Here is a 27231-nt window from a genome sequence, read left to right as displayed (position 1 = left end):
ACTCCGAAGTATTTTATTGGCTGCATAATATTTATGCAGAAGACTGTTTTCTAAAAAGGATGTGTTGGAGTCCCTCCTCAGTCTGTTCTTGCATGAGATCAATGCCCTGACCTGTTTTCTAATTCAAAGGTCGTGTTGTATCACGTCATATTGTACTATGTTATGTCATATTGTGTCATATAACGTTATGTCATGACGTTACATTACATTCTGACATGTCATCTTCTGTAAAGTTATGTTACAATAACCCATTCAGCCCCTGCTGCCTCTGTCTCACTGATGACTTTCGTCTGCGACAGACATTGTGCTGCTGGAAGAATCCAGCCCTCCTGTCCCCACATCAGCTCGACAAAGACAGAGAGACTGAGCATACTGCACACTCTGTGCCACCCCATATGTGAAATAGTACCTCTTTATTCAAGACCTAATACGTTCATTCAGAGGGTGAGGTTAAGGAAACTTCATTCTTTCATTTTAAACAAATATAGTTAGGGATAGTTTAAGCCGCACAGATAAGCAGTACACATAAAAGTTTCAAAATACCATTTAAAGATTGTTTATGTGCAGGAAGGGGCACCTCCCTACACTTTCCTGCAAATAAGCAATCTTCTCCTCAACTCAGACACCCTTGAACTATGTGCATGGGTGCCTGTGTTGACACTAGGCAGCTAAGTTTAGCGCCAGCGCAGGGGGAAACGCAGGGCTGCACCATATTGCTGTAAATATGGTGCAGCCATGCGTTTCAGAAATGGTGGAGTGTGGCGTTAAGCCAAGGAGGCTAACGCCACGCTCTGCCACATCTCTAGTAAATGTGACCCCCAGCGTCATTTTCGTCAAGGCTACAGGTTGGCAAGCTAGATTCTTATCTACTTAGTTAAACATTTGTGAATCTCACCCAGACACCCAGAACACTAAGCTATAGAGATGAGGTTGGAGCTGGGTAGCATCTGACATGTTGTGGGAAAGGACAGCTGCTTGGGAAGACTAACAACTACTCTTTGTGGGGAAAACCACTACCTTGGACCTACAATTAAAAGTGCACAGAAAGTGTACCCCGTTACCTAAGGTACAAAATAAAGCACCCAACATTCAGTTAGCATTTGGGGGCAGCAGAGTGAGGTCATGAGTTCCAGTTATCACAGACAGAACGGCTCTCTACAGGCTCACCAGAGTGATGGTAGTCTCACCTCCTAATGGTGAGGTGCATTTAAATTGCATCCCATTTTCAGCAGATCCTGATTCTCAGCTGGGGAGAAATAGATCTCATTGCCTGTGGAGCACTAGCAATTGGACTTCCAAGCAGGCCTGGGCGTAGTTCGCGAAGTTTTGCTATGCGTAACTCAGCGAAGTTACCCAAAAAAAACTCCGCGAAGTTCAGCGAGTGGCGGAGTGCAGTACGAACTGGAGTTTGTGCTGGTATTCCTGCAGCTTGGGTAGAAATTCTACCCAAGTGGCAGCTCGCAAACTTACCATTTGAAGATGAGTTTTCTGCACTCAACGAGCTCCGCGGAGTGCAGAAAACTCCACAAACTCCCTGAACGGAGCGAAGTTCACCGCCCATGCCTGCTTGCAATACAGTTTTCTGTGAACCGTAAAACGCATGAGGTTAGGCAGAATGCTGAAATCAGGAAGACAGTGACAAGAATGTAGTGGACAAGAGACTTCCAACATTAGAGGGACCACCGAGCTTCTTAGTAATTTGTGGACAAAAAGATGGCCTACCAGTATTATCTAGGAAAACAAAAAAGCAAGACAGCACTTGCATGAGCAAACACAGAGTCCCCGGCAACTTCCTAACCAATAGGAAGCGCAATAATCCAGAAGCACGGGGGTGCCTGACGAAGCTAGCAGTAGTAAAATGTTGTTATTGTTTCATCTCTAGTTTCTTTCTATACTTTTTTTTTCCCCAAGTTCATTTTGTGCCCTCCATTTCAGATCTCTCTGGCTTTTGTGCAGTTTGGCTTTGTTGCCATTTACTTGTCCGAGTCCTTTATACGTGGCTTTATGACAGCAGCAGGGTTGCAGATTCTCATCTCCGTGCTGAAGTACATCTTTGGTGTGACCATCCCGCCATACAGCGGCCCCTTGGCTATTGTTTATGTGAGTATAATGCAATAAGACTAATGTCATCACATAGAAATCATGGAAACCTGTATCAGCACTGCTAGAACTTCCTGACTGTTGACATTATGGGCTATAATGGGCTCAAGTGTAGTAAGAATTGTCTTTGAATAGCAAGGATTTGTTTTACTATAAAGAAAGAACGCAGGAAATTGAGTGAGGTCCTGGAATATTTACAAATTGTTTTTAAACGCACAGGCAGAGTTTACATTGGGAAATAGATGTTTTGTCCTCATAAGGCTATCAGCCATGGCGCACTCACAATGCCCTGCACTCGGCGTCCAGATCCCCACCTCTGTGATGTTGGGCTGTGATATACAGTTTGATATCACTGTTGTTGGCAGAAATGTACCTTGAGTTCAAAGTACCAGAGCTAGCGGAATGTTCAGCAACCCATAACAAAACCTGTACACAGTGTAAGTGCGGTACTACCTGCCTAAAGAAGAGAAGTACTACATGATACTACACACTGATGATGAAGATCCCATGATGGTGAAGGAAATACTACTAAACTGTAACACTAGTTATCCCATTATAGCCGGACTCGACCTGTTGTTGAATAAAGGCTGGTATCCTTCACTGAGCTCTGAATAGAGTAATCAGTATTTGCCAATGCGCCATCTATCTGCTTAATTAATTAACTAAACGATTTTATTGTTCGGTCACTTAAAACTATTACAATAATAAATACACATTACATCTAAAAGGCAAAACATAAAAAACAGATGGATAATATGTCAAAAGCAGCAACGAATCTCGATATATACTGTGATTGCCTCATAATCTAAAAACATTCTGATGTATCAGTTTTTATCAAACTTCTTTTAGCAAAACCTGACTGTATGCAAGAATAAAGTGCGCCAATGTTCACCTTAAATTGATGATGATTAACTCTAATCCTAGACTGGAGTTTGTGATATACAAGATGCATTAATATTCACCCTCAAACTGTGAATATATAAATCCAATACAAAACTCTTCATAATTTGTTAATTTAATTATCAAAGCTATGTTTTAAAAGTGGGTTATTATTCTAGGAAAGTATTTTAGGGGTTAAGAATGTGATAAAGATACTTCTGCTGGAGAATTATTATTAAGTTAGTAAGTTTTCTTTATTTTTTTAATTATGAGAGACATTTCCCAATTTTTTAGAAGAGCGGAGATGTGCAGAATGTCGATAACCAAAACAATATTAAAAGTTGTTCTGATAATGGTTGTCACCCCTAAATCTGCAGACTAGCATACTCTGAGGCACACCCGATGTAGTCATGCATAGGTAAAAGTCCTACTGTGGCGATTCTTAACCTGGGGTATGCAGACCCCCTGCGGATTGTGATGCCTAATCAAGGGGTTCTTAACTGTTTAGACATTTTTTCAATATATATATAAGAGCATTAATAAAGTACATAAACATATAAAATCGAAATTAAAAAATGTGAAACCCTCTGTAAATTCGTGGTCTCAACTGAAGCACTGATATGGGCCAATAAAAAGTGAACATGTGTTAGGAACAAGAAAAGCAAAGTGATAGGCTAGAGTCTACAATATTGCTTTGTCTGAAACTCTATCCGTTCTAACTTTCCAGGCAAGAAGTCGGCCGCATTTTTCCCCATAGGAGAAATTCTGAAGCTTACTTGAATCCCACCTATCTTTTAAGATTTTATCTAGACTTGCCTAGTATTCTGCCCGGAGACCATCTAATTCACTTTGGATAAGGAGTATATTATTTTGAGGATCTACGGAGGCCTGCTGAAGCTGCTCTTCTTTTTGTTTGATCTTAACAATGCTCTCTTTTTCAATCCGCCTTCTAGCCTTATTTCTCCTGATCATCCATACACTTATGGTCCCTCTAATATACGCCTTAAATGCTTCCCATATGGTCTGATCGTTTGCTGTTCCAGAGTTGAACCTGAAATATTCCTCTATTCCCGATTTTAAGTTACCTATGACCTCCTCTTGCGATAGTATGGACCTATCTAATGTCCACCTTCTCTGCTGATTTTCTTTCTTCAGGTGTATGGTCAATTCCACCATGGTGTGATCGGAGAGTATAGCTGGAATATATGCTATGGAATCCACATCAGGATAGAGGACTTGGTCCAACAGGAAGTAATCTATCCTCGAGTGGTGCCTATACTTACGGCTATAGAAGGAAAAATCCCTCCTATTACCGTTTTTTACCCTCCAGATGTCTATTAGGTTGAAATCTTTAATAATGTTTTTTAGCTCTATTAACGACTTGCGGGGAGGGGTATATTTAACCCTAGATGTACGATCAAGATTCTCATTCAAAACCAGATTAAAGTCTCCTCCCAACACAACTGGTATTGTCAAGGCAGAGAGACTGGTTTTTAAACATGACAGAGCTCCGGGTGTATCCTGATTGGGCCCATAATATACTGCACATGCTAATGGAGAGCTTTCAACTAGTAGAGATGCAACTAACCATCTCCCTGAATGGTCCGTCTCAAATTTTTCAACTCTAATCCCCTTATTAGATCGAATTATAATTACCACTCCCCTTGTGTTTCCTATCTGTTTGGAACAGCAAAGCTCTTGAATCCACCTATGCTTACCAAACGCTGCCTCACATTCGTGTGCCTCCAGGTAGGTCTCTTCCAGTAGACAAATATGGGCCTCTGATTTATTAAAAAATTCACAGACTCTAGCCATTTTCCTATTATCTCTCAATCCATTGACATTCCAGCTAATAATTTTAATTCTATTGGACATACTATTCATCTGGGGCTTTTTTTTTCTTTCTAAGCTTCTCCTAAGGTGGACCATTTTTCCTTCTGAGTCTATTCTCGCCCCAATTTCAGTCCCTACTTTCATTTCCAACATTATATGAGGAACAAATTTTTCTTTTTTACTCCCTCTACTCCCTCTCCCCCCTGCATCCCCCCTCCCCCCTTGAGGAACCCCCCCCTTGAGATCTTTGGCGATCTTATCGCCTGTCGGGAGTCACTGAACCCACCCGGGATAGAGCCTCCCATGGATAGTAAAATCGTGATAGAGTGCCGTTTTCCTTTACTCTTTATTCTTTTCCCCCTTTTTTTCTCTTTTCACTCGATTCTCTCTTTTACACTACACCCATCTCTTTTTTCTTTTTTTTTTTTCCCCCTTCTTCTTTCTCCTTCCTTCCCTCTCCCCTTCCCTCCTTTTGGCAAATATTATAGTGGGACCTCGAAATTCGAATAGATCGAATAGGTCAAAATAAAAAATAAAAATAAAAGAAAAAAAAAAGCAAAGGAGAAGAAAGGATGGAGAAGAGGAAGCAATCACATCTCTTACTGCTCTCACTCCTCCTCTTCCTCTTCCCCCCTCATTCCATTTCTTATCCTCTTTTCTTTTCCTTTTTTATAAGTGTGGAGTTTTCCTGAAATCAGACAAAAATGTGTCTACTTCCTGCGGAGATGTAAAATTATATATTTTGTTACACCAGACGACCCGTAAGGCTGCTGGGAACTTCATTGGTACCTGAGCCCCCATACTTCTCAGATCTGGCATTCTAGAGCCTAGCTCCCACTGCCTCTGTGCCGTTGCCCGGCCCACATCTGAGCGGATATGGTACTTAGTAGTATCTATCTGTAGGGTTTTATTGGTTAACGCTCGGCCTAATATCAGCTCCTTAACTGCATATGTTTGAAAGTTGACCAGGATTTTCCTTGGGGCTTTCCTATTGGGATGCTGCCTAAAAGGATCCCTATGCGCCCTCTGGATTTCCTTTTCGAGGTCAATCTCGGGTTTGTCTCTTAATATTCCATCTCTAAGGAGCTTGCAGATCAGAGTCTTAACATCGCCATTTTCCGCCCCTTCAGGTACATTCAGGAATTTAAGGTTGTTTCTTCTGGCATGTAACTCTAATCTCTCAATATCCATTTGCAGCAGTCTATTCTGAGCCTTTAAATCAACTATATCTTTAGAATGGTCTTGAGTAACTTGAGATAAGGTAGCGACCTCAGTCTCTAGCACCTTTGTTCGATTACTGATATCGTCCAGCTTCTGCTCCAGACTTGTACACTTCTCATTTATCTCCTTCTGATTAGACTCTGAAATTTCAAATTTAGACAATATATCTCCTTGGAGAGATTGGAAAAGTTGCGAAAGCTGGCTTCCTCCGCCATCCGAACCCCCTGAGCAGCACCTCTCAGTATCCACCATATCTGTCTCAATGACTTCATTTTGTGTGCTTGATAATATCAAACAGGCTGATTTTAGGGGGGTTTGAGGTTCAGAGATGTTTTCCGCAGGAGAGGTTGTTTGGACTGTCACATCAGGTTCAGACATTAAGGGAGAAAATCTGTTCTCAATCCGTATTTGGGGATGCACTATATCAGGATTTATCTGATTATCGGCCTCTTTGCTAGAGGTGCTGGATGCGTTAGAAGCATCCAAGGTGCTGGAAGATATAACATGCGGGGTTACTTTATTCTTGGAAGTAGCTACCTGCTCCATAATATTAAAAAAAGATTTTAAGGAGGGAGTTGACTTAAATAAGGGAACACGACCTTCAACAGCTTGACGTTTTTTTTCCTCTCCCGTCTTGCTAACCTTTTCCCTCTTTTTTTCTCTGCCGTGGTGTAATCGGAATTACTATGTTGGCCTCACTAACAAAGGCAGGCTGCAGCTCACTTTCTATCTGTGAGCGTAACTGATATCTGTTTTTTTGTGCAACTGAGATAGATTTGGTCAATCTATCAGGTAGTTCGGTGGTCGATGGGCCGGCCCAATTTTCTGGTACCCCCCCTCTTGCTCCCCCCTCCGCTCCTGCTTGGATCTCCTTCAGCCTTTGGTCCCTCTCACCACAGACCAAGCCTTCACCACAGGGTACATTTGATCCCTCTTCTGGCAGAGTGTCCATGCCTACATGGGTCGACAGCATAGACAGAGAGCATTCCACAGGGGTCTCAGAATCAGAAAACCCGCAGCTCTCCCAACCTTTAAGTACAGCGATGCACCGCAGGCAAAAAGAGTTCGGTGGCCCACAAGTCACATATGCCCCTTCAACCTCTCCAGTCACTGACCGTATAGCACTGCTGCTTCGAAGTGGCCGAAAATCGATCCTGGCAACAGCTGCTCTGATCCGCCGCCACAAACCTGCCCGGTGTCCGCCGCCGGCTTCCCTCGCACAGCGCGGTCCGACGCTCGTCTCTGCAAACTTCCGCCCCCATCCACAGCCGAGTCTCCTGGGTCCTACTGCCTGCCACTCAGGAACACACCAGGAACACGGGTCCGGAGGAGACAAACAGGGGAGTTTAGTGCCAGCAATACAAGCAAAAAAATCATATTATCATTTCTCGTACCTTCAAACTAAAAAACGGCATCTTGGGGTTAATCGTCCATGTTTTTTTTTCCTCCCGATGGCCCGGAGCTCCCGCGACCAGCGTTAGCCAGCCGCCATGTTCCTCGTGCAGCCCTTTTCTCAGATTAGACGTTATCAAGTTAGAACGGATAGAGTTCGAAACCAGATTGGGTGTATTCTGCTTCAAGATACAGGAGTCATCACGCATGATGACGTCCTTATTCGAGAGGAGGCCAGATCGTTTATGCAAAACTTATATAAAGAAGATATATGTCCTTCTGCCTGGAATATAGAAGATTGGTTAAACCAGATAGAGATCCCTCGGTTAACGGAAACAGATTGCATCTTCTTGGCTTCGAGTATCAGGGAAGAGGAAGTCTCTGCCCAGATTAAAAAAATGGCCAGGGGTAAGGCAGCTGGCCCAGACGGGCTCCCAATTGAATTATATCAGATAGAGTCTGGGGAAGTTGTCACTGCCTTGACGGTTTTGTTCAATAAAATATACTTATCGGGCGATATTATTCCGGATACTTGGTCTGAAGCCACAGTCACTCTGATCCTGAAGCCTAATAAAGATTCCCTGAAAATTGAGTCTTACAGACCAATCTCGTTGTTGAACACCGACTATAAAATCTTTGCAGGGGTCTTAGCAGCAAGGTTGGCTAAAGTCATTAAAACAATTGTGCATCAGGATCAGAGAGGTTTTATTCCAGACAGACAGTTAAATGAGTTAACCTTTCAAGCTATTGCAGCAGTAGATGTTGCAGAGGCTAAGAAGCTCCCGCTGACCCTTACGGCCATAGACGCCGCTAAGGCTTTCGATCAAGTAAACTGGTCCTATTTATGGTCGGCTTTGTCTAGGTTTGGACTTCCTTTTAATTTTATCTCAGCTGTTCGGTCTCTATATAAGAGCCCTCGAGCAAAAGTCTTGGTAAACGGAGTGCTCTCAGACTTGTTCATAATCTCTCGCGGAACTAGACAGGGGTGTCCTTTATCACCTCTGTTATTTAATCTATATATCGAACCTTTTGTCTGTCAGCTTAGGGCTGATTCTGTGATCCATCCTTTTAGAATTGCAGACCTAGAATTAAAATTTGCTTTATACGCTGATGATCTCCTTATGTTTACCTCCAATCCAGCTGAGGCTATCCCAAGATTGTTTGAGCAAGCAGAATTGTTCGGAGCAATCTCGGGGTATAAAGTAAATAAGGAAAAAACTGAGACTATGCACTGGAACCAAGTAGGAGGGGCAGTTGGAGCTAAGACACACATGAGGTATTTGGGTATAATTTTGGCCCAAAATATTTCGGAAATAGCTCAAATAAATCTGATGAGAGTCTATAAGGACGTTTGTGGTCTATTGCAGCGATGGTCTGGCCTCTCCCTGAGTATTTTTGGCAGAGTAAATCTAATTAAAATGATTATTCTGCCGAAGATTACTTTTCTGTATGGCTCTATTCCAATGACATTTCCAGCATCAGACATTGCCAAAATACAGGGGAAAATAGGCTCCTTTATCTGGAACGCTAAGACATCAAGGATCTCCTGGAAAAAACTAAGGAGAAGCCTCAAAACGGGAGGGTTGACTCTACCGGACTTACTTGTTTACTGTCACTCATTCCACTTTAAAAACTTCAGAATGTTAGCTGGAAAGACAGACGCCTCCTCTCTGGGTTTATTGTTTCAAGCCCTATTATATGGTATACCTCAGGGGCAAGAATACTTTTTATTCAAATATGGCGATCCAAGGTTTTTTAAGAGTTTCAGACTAAAGATTCTGGATACTGCTCTTAGGAACTGGATGTACGTTAGAAAGATTCTAAAAATCCCATATTATGCACCTCAGGCCCCGATTTGGGATTCCCCAGGTACACCAGACGGCCTGAATGATCAACTATCTCGTCCTCTTAAAGTGGCAGGCTTATTTTACTGGCAGGATCTGCAGAAAGACTCGCAGCTTCTGAATTGGGAGTCCCTATCCCGCCTGACAGGTGGAACCTTATCAAGGTATAAGTATTATCAGCTGTCAGGATGGTGGGCAACTAAATCCTGGGAATCTGATTCATTGAACCCTAAGTTTGATTATGTATCAAGAAGTGGTAGATGGAAGCAAGAGTTATCTTTTTGGTACTGGGCCATCCTAGAGGTGGAAACTATAACAGAATCCGAACTTTATAAACTTTGGGGCAATGGTATTGTAGGAAGGTGGATATCTGACTATGGTTACCCCCAACTTTTTGCCTAGTGTCTAGCTGGTTTTTCGACTTAGTTGGCCTGTGATCCTGCCATTCAGGGTCTCAGGTTGTCTGCTCTCTCTTTAAAATGGACTCCATGTACCCTAGGTACATTCCCAATTGGTAAGGATCACCTTATTGGACCCTGTACTGTGTACCCTAGGTACCCAGGGCATAGGTGTACCCTAGGCCTCCCAGGGGCTGCAGCATGTATTATGCCACCCCTGGGCTGGCCTTCCAATCAGACACAACTGGCTGATCACTCAGCTGGGGCAAGGTTGTGTAATCACCCCTTGCTTAGATATAGTATGCCTATATCTACCCTTATATATAGACACATGTGTACCTATCAGTCACTCCTATGGCAGGCCTTAACAATCCTGGAGGCAGAGTGCTTGGTAACATGTGAGATGGTGCTCTAGCATGAGCTGAGCCTGTCTGCAGCTTTCGGAATCATGTCCTTATAGCTGTTCTATGATATAGCCTACCATATACTCTTAAAGTGCCTTATAATCTTAAACGGTCATGGTAACTATGGTTGGGCTTTATCAAAACATGTCGTGTAAGGTGTCTAACACTTTGGAATAATACCCCCATACCATTTCTGGTGATGAGGATATTATTCCTCCCTTCTAGAGGGAGAGACATGTTAAAATCCTACTTTGCTGTTTAACTCTAACCAAAGCCTCAGCATCACAAAATGGAGGCTGCTGCCACAGACACGAGTCTGACCTTCTGTTGCTGGGAGTGATCCCGGCAAGGGAGGCTTGGACAATAGGTTTCCTGCTTGGGGAGGTGCTAGCGCCTCCCCCGACAGACTTTAGTGTATTGGGGCAGGGAGGGCTGAAAGGAATGAGACATGCCTGGGGCACACAAGGTGTCCCATGCATAGTCCATTTCAAACCGGTGCTGGGGCACACCAGCCCCAGTCCTGGCGCGAAACTGGACAAAGGGAAGGGGGTGTAACCACCCCGCTCCCAGGTCCCACCCATATGGCGTGACCTAGCAGGTAACCCAGCCCCCCAGATTAGTATAAGAGTGGTAGCTGGGCCCCAGGAGATTAGATTATCCCGAACCTGCAACTTGAACAGAAACTCTGGACCTTCGACATTCGATGAAAGAAGAAGACTGAAGAATCTCCCTTGTGGCCAAGGAGTGGCTACCCTGTGCAAACAGGCACCATCAAGAGACTACCCTTTGCTTTGCTAAAGTTCTACGAGGGACCGACTGCAGAGCCCAACCACAGCCTTGACTTCCAGACTTCTCCGACCCTGATCCACATCCACAGCCGAGCTGAGATCCGTGGAGGCGACGAGAGACGTGGGACCGGCTACCTGGGAAAAGTGGCTAGTATCTTCCAGCGCAGCTTCTGAGGCACCCTCGAAGTTGTGCACCGGGGATTTAGAAGCCCCAACCCCAAGCACCATCTGCACCGAAGATCAGCCCCCCACACTCCACGAGTCCTGCGTGGGGCCCTTCTGCATTTTCCTGCTTGCCGCGTCTGTCCGGCTGCTTGCCCGTTGGCTAGTGGCCTTTGTGACGACGCATCCAGAAATCTTCACCACTGGTTTGGCTCCTCCAGACTGGCTCCCGCTTCCTTGCAAAAGAGAAGCACCCCAGACCTTCCTGGTCTGCACCAGAAGCAAGTCCTCCGTTCTTCGTGGGTTCCGCTTGCCAAGGCTTGGTGAGACCTAGTCCAACTTTGACGCCGCCGACAGCAAGAGCCTTCGTGGGACAGCTCGCCTCCTGGTCCTGGTCGTCCTCGACGTTCCCTGGTCCTCGTGGCTGCAGCGACAAGCTTCACCTTCACCTGCAATCTTCACGACATCGCCTGGTTCCTTCCTGGTTCCACGTGGTCACTGGCTAGTGACCTTGACTCTGTGCCTTCTGCTTGCAGGTCTCCTCTCTTCTTGATCTCAGCCTTGGGATCCATCGGACACTCTTCACTGACTGCCTGTCAGCATCCATAGAAGTCCACGACGAAACCCGACGCAAGTTCACACCTATGCACCCGCAGCCTGTGGGCTAGGTAACTTGGGTACTTCGGTGCTCACAAGGGTAGTGACTATCCTAGGGTCTAGTTTCCGAGTCTCGACTCTCTAGCTGCTTCAGAAGTGTCCTTAAACTGTTAATTGCTAACAACTACTAATCTATCGACTTTTACGCATTACGCGTGAGTGTTTCCACTCTGCACCTGAATCCCGTGGGCCTCCCACTTCCTAACTGTTGCTAGTGTAGTGTAGCCCCAGCGATTCCCTAGGCCTAGGCCTATCCTATTTCCGTGACAGTGGTCCTTATACCATTTACTTAGTATATGGTTTGCGTGGCCCCTAGGGCCTAACTGTATTACTTACCTGTGTGACTTAATGTATGCTTAAATAAGACTGTTTTGTACTTACCTCTAATCTCATAAAGAGTGCTGAGGGTTTGACTAGAATAAATACACTTTATTTTATATATATATCTGTTGTGGTGTCCTTTCATTTGGTATTCAAGGGATTATATATGGTATCACAGCTGGCTTCACATGCCATTCAGAGTTTAGCCTACTGCTCTTGTCCATGCTACTACTAGGATAGCTGGTCTATAAGGTTGACTTTACAACCAATCACCATAAGGGTATTTGGACTGATATAAGGTGTACACTAGAACTAGTGACATCATACATCAGGCCAACTTCTCACAGTTATAAACTCAGATTCTAATCTCATGGAATTATGGGGGGATTCTTTTACAATGCTACATGCAGTGGTTAAATCAGCTCCACTTAAAAGAAACCATCTATATACCGCATATAGAGTCTATATATCCCCCAAAAAACTAACAAAGATAACAGGTTTATGTCATCATTGCCCAAGATGTAAACTGCCTGCAGCTGATGATTGCCATATGTTTATAGATTGTCCTGAGATAGTAAACTACTGGGCCACGGTGCGAGATTTTTTAGTCGAGGTATTACATAAACATATCGAAGTCACCCCAGAAATGATTATGTTCGGACTGCATACAGACTATCATCTTAATGATTCGACATCCAAATTTATTTTTTATGTGATTATCCTGGCAAGACGAGAGATATGTAGAGCCTGGAAAAACATAAATGCTCCAATCTTTATAGAGTGCCTGAAACATATAATATATATTAGTGAATCCGATATGGCATGTGACAGGAACAGTTACGGAAAAATCTGGGCAGCCCTTGTTGCATGGCGGAATAGATAAAGAATATTCCAATGATTTCACCTGGGCACTGTTCATTTGGTCCCTCCAAAATAGCGCTGGGTTATCTGATAGCGCGAAAAGGAGTGGACATTGAAAACAGTGGTTGCTTGAGGGTCTGAGCCGTTCTCTCTCAGCACCGGTCTCCAATATCAGGGCTGGGTTACGTTGATTGGTGGGGAGAGGTTGTGGCCTCCCATCAGGAATGCCCATCTTGGTATATGAGGAATGAAAAAAAAATTAAATAAAAAAACAATATTGCTTTGTCTTTTTAGAAATAAAACTAATTTTTGAAACGCTCCAACCTTTCCAACGTAATTCAAAAATTCGATTTTTGCATTTTTCTGTTTGGGAATTAAATATTTTATAATGTGTGCATTTGTTTGATGTAGACTTGCTTATGTATGCTTGTGTACTTGCAGTTCAAGTCATATAAACTTTAGGCAGGGATCCCCGGCTTCCAACAGTGAATGGGAGTCCACAGAGGTCAAAAGGTCAAGAACCTCTGTCGTACTGTTCATAAAAAAAACAAGCAGGAAAAGCCTGTTTGCTGCCTTAATGAGCCTAGTTTATTGTATTATGTGATAAAAATAACAGACATTTATCATCATCTACAGAGAAGTGCTGTACATTGATCTCTCTGCGATCACAAAAAAGAGCACCGGTAAAGCAGGGAGTCAGATTCAGATCCCTAGGTCAGATCTTTAACCACAGATCAGTCAAAGCATCTGACTAGAACACAATATATCCCTGCTTGAATATTGATTTGTACAATCATGGTAAAGTGTTAGAATAATTGCCTTCAGAACATCATAGTGTTTATTTTATTGTATAATGCCTCCTTTTTTACCATGTTTTTCAGATGAATACTAGTAAGAGGAGCAAAATAAAAATCATTTTTTTTTGTATCTAGACATTTATAGATATCTGTAAGAATCTCCCCCATACCAATGTGGCATCTCTGATCTTTGCCATAGTCAGTATGGTCATCCTGATTGTCGTGAAAGAGCTGAATTTGAGATACATGCACAAGATACGCTTTCCCATCCCAATGGAGATCATTGTGGTAAGTCAGGAATCAGCAACTATGGTGTAGTATCTACTTCTGTCTTCTTCTACCCTGTTTTGTTCTGTCCCTATTAATGCTGTCTGGCAACGCCATTTGAATAGCAGTATCAATAACTATGGGCATATTAGCTTGGATGTCAGCCACAAAGATACAAAATTGGTTAATGTTATTCGATAAATTCATATCTTTTTCTCTTCTGAAGAGGATATACTTTAGTTTGTCTGTTGCCCAAATGTTTTACCTGTCTAGTAATTGTAGGATATTTCCTCAGACAGCTCAACCAGCCTCTACAAACAAGAGGACATCCTTTGCTTCAACAGAGCAACAAAACATAGGATTTTCTTCTGGATCGACCTCTTTTACATTTCATGGCTTTCTGCATTTTTTGAACCACAGTCTCAGAATAAGATACTAGTGTAGAACCCTGGCTATCCTATGTTGAAGGGCCTTTGAGACTGGTTCTTTGTGTGTAAGTGTTGGATTTTACAGACTTGACTTTCTATCATCAAAAATTCTTTATTTCGGCCGGTTTGGCCATAAAAGAGTACAGAGTAAAACAGAAAAGGGAAGAAGGGGGAAGGGAAGGCAAGTAGCATCTAAAATGTATTTGTATACACATGGCAATATTTTCGTACAGGCAAAAATACCCTCTCATCTGTAAAATATTTAAAAATGCATCAGATTCCAAACACTCATTTCAAAAACATTAGGGCTAGCAGTCGATATCGATTAATTTACGCCTCTTGCACCACATAGCTAGCAAAAATTTAGAAAGTGCAAAAACAATAGGGCTCGATGTACTGGTTTTAAAAATTCTAAAAGCATTCAAGCAATGTTTAAAACCCAAATTTCTGCACAGTGGCAACAACCAATATTTTCTTGGTTTGGTATATGCTGGGCAAAAGAAGAGAACATGAAGCTCATCTTCTAAATTGCCGCTGCAGCCCGGGCAAGACTTATTAGAGGAGGCCGTCCACTTGCTTGTGACGGCCTTGCGGGGTAAAGTGCCATGTCGCCATTGGATTAAAAATGTACGCGCTGAAATCGGGAAGACAACATCCATGAAGTCCTTAAAATATTAAAAAAGTTTGAATTCTAAAAAAGAGTTAGTGAGGGGACCTGCATTAGGGGCTGTAATTAAAAGTTCCAGCTTTTGCCCTTTGTAGGAAGATTTTAGTAAACATCTTTCGTGATATCCGGCCACATGCCCTATCTGGATCTTCCCACATAGACTGTAGTCCTAGACTTAGAAGTTCACGCTTAATGAAGGGGATTTTGCTTACACAATTAAAACTAAGGATCTGTTTAAGTTCGTCCCTATAGTTTGAAAGATCTGGAGTGGTCCATAGTCTATGCCAGAACCTTAGGGGTTTTACTGCTAGCTCGTTTGCAATAGGCGTCAGTCCCAGATCTAACCTCAACGGTGTTAATGGAATACCCTGAGGAAGCGATAGTAATCGCCTTGCAAATTTAGACTCAACTTTAGTGATTTCAGGGGCAGCACAGTGACCCCAAAGTTCACCCCCATAGAGAGCAGCTGCCCTTGCTTACGTCTTATAGACCTCCAGGGCAGGACTCACTGGTCTAAAGCTTGATGAGTCAGAAACCCTTAAGATAGCACCCGACAGCATGTGGGATTTGGCTTTTTGCGGACCCCATGACAAATTTTTATGAATTGTAACACCCAGGTACTGGAAGGTCGTAACCCTTTCCAGACATACATCGCCCAGTGATGGATTTGCGCGAGTATACACTGGCGGGTTAAAGATCATGAATTTTGTCTTGTCAGCGTTGATCTCAAGGCCTCTAATCCGACAGAAGTCCCCAAAGCCATTCAATATCCTCTCAATCCCCATGGGAGATTTGGAGAGTAGGAGGGTGTCGTCCGCAAACATGATCGCCGGCACCCTCCTACCAGCCAGTCTTGGTGCGTCATTATCAGGGACACTGTCCAGATGAGAGATTACCCCATTGACATAAAGGCAGAACAGGGTCGGTGCTAAGACACAACCCTGTCTCACCCCCCTGCCAACGGGGAACCTTGGTGATAGCGTCCCATTCTTGCCACAGCGAACCTGGGCAAAGTTCCCCTCATGCAATCTTATGAGTAGCACTAAAGTCTGGTGCGGGAGACCCAGATCCTGAAGGACAGCCCACAGTTTACCCCTAGGAACTAGGTCAAACGCGGACCGGTCCACGAAGACCATATAGAGGCTGCCACCCTCTACCTTTACCGTCTTCCAGTACAAAAGGGTCAGTCGGAAGATTTGGTCCATAGTGGACGTATTCCTTCTGAATCCCGCCTGGAAGGGGCTCAGTACGTCATGATCCTCCATCCACGTCAACAAATGGTCCAGGACCAATCTTGCAAATATTTTTTGTTGAACGTCAATTAAGCTGATTGGCCTGTAGTTGACTGGGAGCAGAGGTGACCCCTTCTTAAATATCGGAACTATCTCTGCCCCCAGCCAAGTACTGGGAATTTCCATGCCCCTCGAGATAGCGTTAAATACGACAAGGAGATAGGGGCCCCGGACCTCAGGTTGATGTCTAAAAAGATCCCCCGGTAATTTATCCAGTCCCGGGGCCTTTCCCACTGGTAGTCTGCCTAATACACTTATTACCTCCCCCAGGGTAAACTCCAGGGGCTCCTGCTTGTCTACTGGGACTCGTGAGTCGGGCAAACTACACAATGCGGCTTCCCCCCCATATAAGCCTTTAAAATGGGCCTCCCATGCTGATGCCGCAATATTCGGTTCTATGGCAGACTTTAGGTCACCCGAGCCATGGTTAACAAGTGACCAAAATCTGCGCACATCTTTTGTGTCCAGGGATAGCTTTAGGTTCATCCACCTTTCCGTGTCCCATTCTTTTCTTGCATGCCCCATGACCTCCTTATACTGCAATCTGCAATTTCGAATCGCCATTTTGCTATGCCCTGCCTTAATTGCTATAACAAGATTGCTCTTTGCTCTCCTACATGCTGAATTATACCAGGAAGAGACAGGTTGTCTGGGCCTTCTCGTGGGTGCCTGGGGGTAGAAAACTTCAGCCAGGCTATTGGCCAAATCTGAATGGATTACACTAAGTTCTCCATTGAAGTCACTGGGAACATCTTGGGAGCTTAGAGTTTCGACCTCCAGGAGTCGTAATAGAACTATGTTGTAGACTTTAGCTAAGTTCTCTTCCGAACCTATTATTCTCCCCCACTTTACCCTCCGCCTGTTACTTGATAAGATCAGACCCAAACCCTCATCGTCCCCTCCTACATTAAGTGAGTCTGTTTCTTGTTGCCCTGGATTCACCAACTCCAGGCGTAACGCGTTATGGTCACTATCAGCCCTCTCAACTACCCTAAAAATCAATGAGCATCGACCACATCCGGGTTTCCACCATGATGTAATCGATTCGGAACTCTTGTCCTTCTTGTTATAGGTGCATACTGACGGGCTATCGGACGCTGAACGGCCATTACAAGCCCTAAGGGAATTATTTAATACAAGGGCTGTGATCTGAGTAGCCAATGGGGACCACACCTTAGGGCGTGGGGACTGACATTGGGGGATCGCCCAGTAGTCATCCTCTCCCATAAGCGCGCCTTCGCTACTTCCAAAAAAAGGTTCATATTGGCAATTCACATCACCTGCCACCAAAAGCCTAGAATCCCCTGGCAATAGACTCAAGAATTGGGATAGATCATCGATTGTGGGTGACTCAAGCCCTATCCGAACTGGCCGCGAGTAAACATTCACAACCGCCAATCCATACCCATTGGGCCATTTTAGCACTAAACACTGCACATCCTCTGAATGAGTGGGCATATTTTCCACCACGCAAACCAAATGAAGAGCAACCCATATAGCCAATCCTCCAGAAGGTCTTCCTTTCCCTCCCCACCTTGCGGGTACATGATAAGTGGCAAATCCCACTCTTGAGTGTTCCTCCCTGGCCCAAGTCTCCTGGAACAAACATAAATCCATCTGGTCTACCAGGGCACCCCACTCTGGGCAATGTAGCTTGTTTGTTATACTCGCCACGTTCCAAGACAGTATTTTAATTGAGGTCTGTGCCGTGGCTGCTTTGGTAACTGCAACACTTCCTAGTGTCTCACCTACACTCTGTGTCCCACAATCAGGTTGAGCTTGGTGCTGTAGCACCACACTTTGAGTCACAAGCCCCTCTACCGTTTTAGGAACCCGGGTCTGGATAATTGGAAACGCACTTTCTGAACCACCCTCAAATTCCTCTGCACTTTCAGTAATCTTTTAGGGACCATGGACTGGGAATTGCCCACCCTTAGCTCCCTATCCACATGAAGTCAGTCCACCATTTCAAGGGAACTAAACCTATTATGGGTCACAGGGTAGTTTTGGGTGATTAGGTCTCTGTGATCGCCCCTGTTTACCCTTAGACCCCGCTTTTGAATCGCCAGTGACCAATCCGATGCGCAAACTGGCATTGCAGGACGAGGGTAAAAGAAGGACAGGGGATAGGGTTTGATCCTTGTGCCTACACTATTGTTAGTCCAATTGCAAAAATGTTCTACTGTGCGTGGGTCCCTGAAATTAACCAGAACACAATCGCCTGGGATGGTTTTTCTACTGCGTCCCACCCAAGCTATCCTGCGTACCATCAGTACTTCACTTTTAACATTATGCGGTAGGGGCCGATTGTGATTGAGCCACTGGGTCACTTTATTTTTTAAAGACATAAATGATTCCTGGCCTGGGTTGCTAATTTCCGGAGTGCCTGTCAAAACCACCACATACGGACTGGTTTCAGGTGGTAAATCAATTCTTGTCGCAACCTGAGGTGTAAAATTAGGTAGAGACTCTCCCTCCTCTGGTGCTATCGCGTCTAAAGTGTGCGTGCTCAGATTGACTGCCAATACTGCCCCTGCACCAGCTCCTGCAGCCGCAGCTGACTTATTTGCAGCTGTGATAGAAGGCGCGGCAGTAGGAGAATGAACAAGACTCGCAACCCCAGTAGGCACAGAACTGATTTGGGCTGTATCCGCCATCTGCATTTTTCCTTTCTTTTTACCCCATTCCCAAGCCATAGCCTGTTGTAGCTGGGAGAGCTGGGTTTCCATGCGAGCTAATCTCTGATCTAACGGATCAAACGCTATCTTTAGTAAGGACCCCAGACTCTCTATAAGGATATCGTACTCGCCCTTGGCCCCACCCATGCACTGAACCTCCGGGGTCATGGGTCCTTTTGCAGCTGGAGGCGACAGGGATAAGTCAGTGTCCGCGCCAATCAAGTTATTCAAGGTAGGACCTCCCTTGTGTTTTAAAGATGTGACACTGCTAGTCCGGCCCTTCGCTGTTCTGGCCTTCCTGTGACAATCCACTTTAGTGGCAGCCCGCTTCCTTTTGCATTTTGCCGCTCCTTGATTCCCCCTCGATGGATTTGCCGGTGATTTCACAGGCGAGGTAGGGAAAGGTGAAACCTCTGGTACCACAGTTGTCACAGTTGCCTCTGGAATTGGGGAGCCTATAGTTGCAAAGATGTGACCGTCGTCCTGAGGAGCATGTACCAGGGTTGGGACGCAGGTAGTATTAATATGATTGTCATGCACAGGCGTCCGAGCATTGGCAAGGTGGCCCAAGGAAGATCGTTTAGCCATTGCAAGGTCCTGAGACACTCTGCGCTCCATAAGGATAATACCCTGGTCAATCACTGAGTTTGCTCTAACGATAAAATTGTCTAAAGTACCAGTAACCAACCCTCTGCTGGCCATTGTATTGCTCCTTGTCTCTCGGGCAGCCATATTAATGACATCCCCAGCAGTACTTACTGTGGCAGATGTAATACAGTCCTAGAGCCACAGGCGAAAGAGGAATGGCCCAGCCCGGCCTCTCCGGCCCCGGACGGCCACAGACGGACCCCGCCCTAGCCCTGGGCTGTTCCCGTGCACTCCTGCAACGGAAGTGCTAGTGGAGTGAGTAGCGTCAATAGGGGAGGCGTTGCTCTATCCCAGGAGCAGGTGTGTGCAGCAAAAAGGATTCCTGGGACTTCGAGTCCTCAATTGAGTAATGCGACCCTTTGTCTTTCGTGCAGTAGACCCCCCTTGATCTCCACTGACCTCCGTGTCAGGCAGTCACCTCGACTCGTCCTCGCTGGGCTCCTTGCAAGCGTAGCGGGCACACGCTCAGACACGCTCAGACACCAAGCCCACGAGGAGCCGCCCCAGACAGCAGGCGGGGACCCGGAACCCGGCACCCCCCACCCACAACCCGAACTGCGGCGAACTGCGGCGGCAACCGCAGCGACACTCCTCCACGCAGCGACACTCCTCCACGCAGGCACCTGCCTGTTCTTCTTGGCAACGGCGTGCCTGTCTGTATGTTACAGGGACTTCTTGCAGAAGTGTAACTTTCGGGGTACAGGGGCTCCTTGGTGCCCAGATGCGTAGGTCTATTTCTTGGGGTGTAGTTAGTGCTCACAGCTGCGGGTCAGGCACTCACAGAGCTCCTGTCTGCTCCACGGAGCCTAACAGAAGGATAGGCGCTGCATTCCACCAAATCGGATTCAGGGGGGTCCGATCACCTCTACTTCCTCACTGTAGAGTAGCCCTGGTCAGCCCCCCGGAGCTTGTCAGTCCAGTGGTATCACTGCTCCGAGGGTGTCCACCCACGCACGTCACCCGGTGGGCCTCGCCTTGGCCGCTGCTATTTTGCGGTCTGGCAGCGCCGCCCTCTCTGAGTCTCCTTTATGCTCCTGGTGCAACTTAATAAGGATGCATTAGAATGCGTTTTGTAATGGGAACAAGACAGTGATCCAGCAGCAAACTCCTTATTTAATTACCCCTATTTTCTCTGTCAACTGTCCGTTTGCCCGCACACCTCCCTATCTGCAAATCCAGCGTATACTGGCTGCAACGACTCGCCGGCCGGTGTTAAGCCAAGAATCGTCAAGAATCGTCGATCTTCCAACGGGCGGCGCCCGGTTCCTCCGGCTGGGTCTGCCGACAACTGCATTCACCTGAAACACTTCCGGGTGCAGGGGGTCACCAGTACGAATTCCTTCCGGAAAAATATCGATAGCTTGACTTTGTCTCTTGTACGCCCATCAGTGGAGGTGGAGCAATGGTGATAAAACATCTTCTCCCCTGAGGGTGCTGGATATAATCATTGCTAGATTATCTGCAAACAGCATGACCATGTATTAAGGATGCTTGGTAAAAGTGATTTGTAATTATCAACCTTGGATGTAATAAAGTATTCTGGTATCAACGTGGTTTTTGTGAAATTAATATTGAGAGAATCTCAGAAGATATTTAGAAAATAAAGTTCCTTTGCAGATCTGTTACTAATGTGAAATCCAATTCGACTTTTCCGAGAGTGGGCAGAACAAGCCAGATGTGGCCAGAGAGACTAACAAGAGTGTTCTTAGTAGTAATGGAGCGAAAACCATTCTACACACTTCGCCTTCAAAACGAAAGTAACCACCTAAAATGAACATGGCAAGAGCTGGTTGATTTCTTTCCAGACCTTCTAACATCATACATGATTAAACCACATGCATACGTATCAGGGAGCGAAGGCAGGAACGGGTAAACCAGGAGGCAATGCTAAGAACAATAAAAAAACAAGCATTTGCAATGCAATAGGTCTCGCATTTGCGAGAGTTTGAGCTATTGGCATTGTAAATGATATTGTTTTTTACTTATGTTTTTTGTTTGGAGTGGAGTGGATGTATGTTGTTTGTAGTGGAATTATGTGGTTTGGATTGGAATTGCTAGTTGTGAAAGAGTGTGGGGTTGAATTGTGTGGTGTGTAGTGTATTTATGTGTTATGGTGAATAGATAGGGGTGAGAGCTGTATAAAATAGATAGAGGAATAGGTAGTTTGTGTATGAAGTGGCGAATGAAGACTAGATAGAGTAGTAGAAAGAGTGTGTTAGAGAGAATGAATGGGAGAGAAGGTTATAGACACATAAAGAGGCTGTGTTTGTGTACACACCAAAAGAAGTGGAGGAGAGTGTGTGTTTGTGGTGTGGATTTTTTGAAAAGTTACGGTACAGAAACTGCTATAAGACCTGAAGTGAACCAATATGAGAAATGTTGGTTGAGGGTATGCTTGTGCAATGGAATTATGTGGATAGTAATTATGTGGTATTAACTGGAGTGGACTGATGTGGTATTGTGCGTTGTGAAGTGTCATGTATTGAGTGGAATTATGTGAGGTGGTATTGAATTATGTGGCATGATGTGGAATTCTGTGGTGTGGATTACATGTATGCGGTGTGTAGTGGAATTATGTGTTGTGGAGTGAAATTGTGTGCTGTGGAATTGAATTGTGTGGAGTTGAATTGTGTTGCATGAAATTGTGTGGGACTGAGTTGAGTAGAATTATGTGGCACGTGTGGAGTGTGTTTATGTGGAGTGTTGCTGTGTGCCATGGAGTAGATTTATGTGTGGTGTGATTGTTTGCTATGGAATGGAGTGTAATTCTGTTGTGTTGTATGGAATTGTGTGGCATTAAATTGTGTGGTGTGGCATTGTGTGGATGGAACTGTGTGGCATGGTGTAGAATTATGTGGAGTGTAAATATGGTGCGTGTTGCTGAGTTGAATTTTGTTGAGTGTAGTTATGTGTTTTGGAGCCAAGTGGATATATGTGGAGTGTAATTATGTATTAATGTCTAATGAGCAGTGTAAATATGTATGTGCCTTGGCTCCTTGAGGACAAATGGGTTCTGCATCACCACCTTGCGCAGCAGCATATTGCTGTGTTGTGTTAAAAAGCACACATTTTCTTTTTTTGGGTGGAGCCGGGGTGCAGTATCCCTCTACTGCTGCGCACACACACACACACAGAAAGTGCAGCGGTCAATTAGTATATCATTAACAATGACGCTACACAACACAAAGTAAAGTAGGTTTTGTTGCTTTAAATAACATCAGCTTAGTAACGTGGTGTAGAATGTTTGTACAAAATAAAGTGTTCAACATTTTGGACACGAGTACATCATATGTATTTTTATAGCATTTATGTCTAATACTGCAAGGCAGATGGCGATACATGAGGTGTCTCAATGTAACCCTTGAGAGGCAGATCGATAAATATATTTGTGGTACCATTAATCCATATACCTATTTGTAGGCAAAGGCATATTCCCAAATTGAAATTATTAAATATTCCCATATAGTACTGTGGAAATGTGGATTTTCCTGGTCAGTTATGTCCCCTATCTTGGACCCCAACGATTCTATATGCATGTTACAAGTACATGTATGTTCCCTCCAGTTCCAGTTTCCAAGACGCAAACATATGTGCGTCCACCATCAACATGTTCTCTGTCAGATCCGCCATCAATGGGCTGGATATTCGAGTATGAAGTATGAAAGGCCACCGACTTTATATGGCTAAGTTACTCTATTTTTACAGTTCAGGCAGAATAGGCCCGATTCTGTCCTCAAAGCCTTTCCCTGCTCTCTGTCTCTGACAGCTTCAGCTTGAGCTCGCATCTGTATCCATGAACTTTGTCCTACTCCCTGTGCGGCTAACGGTGCCTGCCTCGGCCAGTTTTGCCTGCCTGCCAAGAAACCGTATTTCACCTTCGAATTATCTACTTTGCTCCTCAGCCGATGCATTCCTGTCTAGTAGTTTAAGTAAACATTCTTCCAGCTACCGAGCAAAAGGGCCTGGCCTCGCTGTCTTCATGCAAGTAATTCATAGCCCTGTTACCATGGAAAGTTTCTGCCCCTTGCATCTCATATAGACACTTAGACGCTTGTACATGCACGCACAGTCAGTATAGAATAGATTCTGTCCGAGAGTCCTTCCTTGTGGATAACATAGTTCTCTAAACATAGGATGTTAGATATGATTTGGGATTAGGTTGACTTGACCCCCCAGACTTTTCGTCTCCACATGTAGAGCTAAATGTCAAGTCCCCTTCACCCCCTAGTTGCACGTCAATTACACGTCATGCTGCTGCGCGCGCATCTATGTTGAGTATTATCTTATAGATCCACCTATGTGTGATAATCAGAGCCAATCATGTTTCTTCTTGCTCATTATTACGCCTAGTTTCGATTACGTATTTACTATGTCATTTCTCTTATCAATTGTTACACCCTCTACATTCGTTTCATTGTAATGTATGACCTATAAAAGTTACTTCTTGTCAATAAAGTATTGTACTTCACTTCCTGAACCCTCGTGGTGACGGAACCTGAAGGCCGCCACTCGAGTCGGCCATTTTGGAATAAAGCTCATTCAGAAAACCTCTTATACCACGGATTCTGCCTCTTATTATTCTGAGCTATTTTACTTTATTTTAGATTCCGTATGAAATTCAGTCTAGGTAAAAGAATATTTACCACATAATGGCGCCCGAACAGGGACACTTTCTCATCTCACGCGCCGGCGGTGCGTTGCAGGCCCGGTCTCCTGCCACAGCTGGACGGACCATAACGCGTACCAACAGGATTTCCTGTAGCTCCCTCCGGTCAAGCGGGGGCGACTGAGGCTGCGATCAACCCAGACGAGGCGGTGAGAAGTGCGAAGTATCCCGACCAGAGCCTAGTTGAGAGAGCAAGATCCGAGGTATACAGAGGCCCACCAGGTTTTCGAAGTCCCGATGTCCAGAGGGTCCGCTGTCCGCAGTCATCGAGTCCCGTCCATTCTCTGAGGCCTTCCGTTTCAAGGAGCTACTCGGTGAGTACCATCGCCGGGGAGGCGTGTTGACGCGCACATAGGTTGTGCCGGTCAAGACGGATTTGGGTACACAAATCCGGTCTGCACTGTTTAGCAGTGTATATGTACTGTTTAAGCAGTATATCAAGTATTCCGAAGTATCTAGTTATTGTCAAGAATTCTGCTTGGTGATTAGTTATGCAGACTGTCATCATTGTTGGTCATTTTTAAAGGTTAAAATGTTTAATGTTTAATGTTTAAAGTGTTTAAATGTCTTGCATATTGTGGTATGAATGATTGTTCATTGTTCACTGTTCATTATTGTGTTTTTTTCGTATTAAGTGGGTTCAAGAGTAAGTATCAGATCAGTTGTCAATATGCCGCTCTTCTCGAAGTTAAGACAGATTACTACTAGAAAAGGGGTGCTTGAAGAAGCAGTTCCTATTCCTCCTAGGGACACTCCAGGGCATTTTATGTATCACAAGCATGGCTTAGATGCCATATTATTTCTTGATTTATGGGTAGATTATACCAAGGGATTGCCAGAAAGTCAAAGGTGGCCCGCAGCGGGAACCTGGGATGCAGAGTGCATCATGAAAGTGGAGGAAGAGTTATGGAAAAGAAAGGTCAGACAGTCACAGAAAGACGCTGTTGAGTTATGGCGTAAAGAATCTCATAGACGTACAGAAAAAGCACGTAGACAAGAAGAGAGGAGTAAAGAAAGTTCAAAGGAAGTTCAAGAAAATCTATTAATTGAGGAGGGTATCCGAATGAAATCAGAACAAGTAGATAGACAAAGAAATGCTCTTATGAATGGTATGTATCCCCTTCTAGCCGAAGGACTACCTAAGGCTGTTCCAGAAATGCCAAAAGACTTGCCACCCCCATTATTTCCAATTAAGGTACATCCTAAAGGGCATCCCAGAACCGCAGAAGATGTTTTTCTTTCCTCATATCTAGACGACGCAGCTCCCGAGTATGCCAACCCCGCACCACATAGACCGTCTGGCGGAGGGGTTCAACGTCAGGATCAGGTATCTGTTCCTGTGCAAGTCCCGACACAAGCTCCGGCAAGCACATCTGTTTCCGCATCTGTTTCCGCAATCGATTCTACAGTGGTATCGACACCTATAGTTGCTGTGTCACGTTCGACGAATCCATTCACACCCGACGCCCCAGATGGGGCCACGGGAGGTGCTAGCAATACTTTTACGCCACCTAGAATAAATAAACTTGTTTTTCAAGAGTCAGCGCATTCACGTACACCCAAATTCGTAAGTGAACGTACGCTTAAGGAGCTCCTTATAGATTGTAGATATGACCCGGTGGTCGGTAAAGAGGACGAAATGGTCCTGGCATCATTACGTATCAGACGAGCCGCAGAGTATTTAGCGAGGTTACCAGGAATGACTGCGCATCTAGATAAAATATATCATTTTGTTCAAACAGGGCGAGATCCAGAATGTATTAACAGAGCTATGGAATTCCAGAAAGTAGAGATACAGGGGGAACTGTTACGTTTCCTCATAAACTGTATGATCAGAAATCAAGACCGACCAGGGGTAGACCCGAATGTAATGCTTATTCTTACAAGATGGAGCCAGAATATATCAGAAGGGAGACACGATAAGCAAAACTGTATAATAGCCATGTGCCGAAAAATCCGTAAAGAAATAGAACGTATTCACGAAGAAAGATTGGAAACAGACGAGTTGGAGCAAGATGAAGTGTCCGAATCAGGGAATTCCGCAAGACAGTCAGAGACCATAGCCTACGTAGGCAGAGGAAGATCCTGTAATAATACTAGATGTTTTTCTGATCCCATACACTCTGTATGTCCAAATAATAGCAGAACGTATCCGACGCCTGTAATAAATCTGAAGTCTCCTGAACATTTGTTTCAAGCCGCAGATAAAATACTACGAGAACGAAGGGGTTACCACCTCCTCGATTCCATGGATGAGAAAGAATTAGCCAGATCAGCCGTTCACTGGATTGACAGTCCTGAAAAATACGGTGATGAGACCGTAGCACACACGTTTTTTAACCTCAGTGCAGATGAACAACGTTTAGCTGGAATCTATATGATTCAGCAACTCCTTATATTATATAAGAGCCAACATGCTGACCCTGGTCCTTTACCTAATATATTAACGGAACTACTCGCGAACAGATGGAGAGGTTCTAGTAACAAGTTAATTAAAGAAATACTAGTGTCACGTAAACAGTATGTCCTTTTTGTAAGTCCGGATTCATTCTCGCTGTCCCGCAAAGAAAGAATGCCGTATTATATGGATAGACAAAATCCCTTACGAGAAGTGCACCCAATAAAAGGCGAAGACAATCAGTTTCACCGTGTATTTGTATACACACCCATAACAAAAATTGAATTGTTAGAAATGAAGAAAGTAGTACCCAGTCATGACAAAGACCCAGCGGGTTTCCACCGAGAAATTAAGGACATGTTACTGATGGGAGAGTATACCTATCCTGATATTATGACGATATTAAAGGTGCTCTTGCCTGCTGGCATTTATGAAAAACTGAAAGAAAAAGAGTGGGAAGTGGGCGACCAAAAGATAGATTGGACAGCATTAGAAACGGAAGAAAAGGCCCGAACTGCAGGTTCAGGGCT

General features: G+C 44.6%; 1 protein-coding gene across 1 annotated transcript in view; it reads left to right on the top strand.

Annotated features, from left to right (window-relative positions):
* The window catches only part of SLC26A9 (solute carrier family 26 member 9), a 162034-nt gene that overhangs the window by 13239 nt on the left and 121564 nt on the right, over nt 1–27231 (top strand). The window contains exons 5-6 of the mRNA XM_085625264.1: nt 1936–2100; nt 13793–13945. Coding sequence (XP_085481390.1) covers nt 1936–2100; nt 13793–13945 — 318 coding nt within the window. The remainder of the gene's footprint in view (nt 1–1935; nt 2101–13792; nt 13946–27231) is intronic.

This window comes from Triturus cristatus, chromosome 1_1 (genome assembly GCF_964204655.1).
Source record: "Triturus cristatus chromosome 1_1, aTriCri1.1, whole genome shotgun sequence".
In the NCBI taxonomy this organism is placed as follows: Eukaryota; Metazoa; Chordata; class Amphibia; order Caudata; family Salamandridae; genus Triturus; species Triturus cristatus.
The sequence above is the reverse complement of the archived record's forward strand: the minus strand, read 5'-3'. Positions and strand labels throughout refer to the sequence as shown.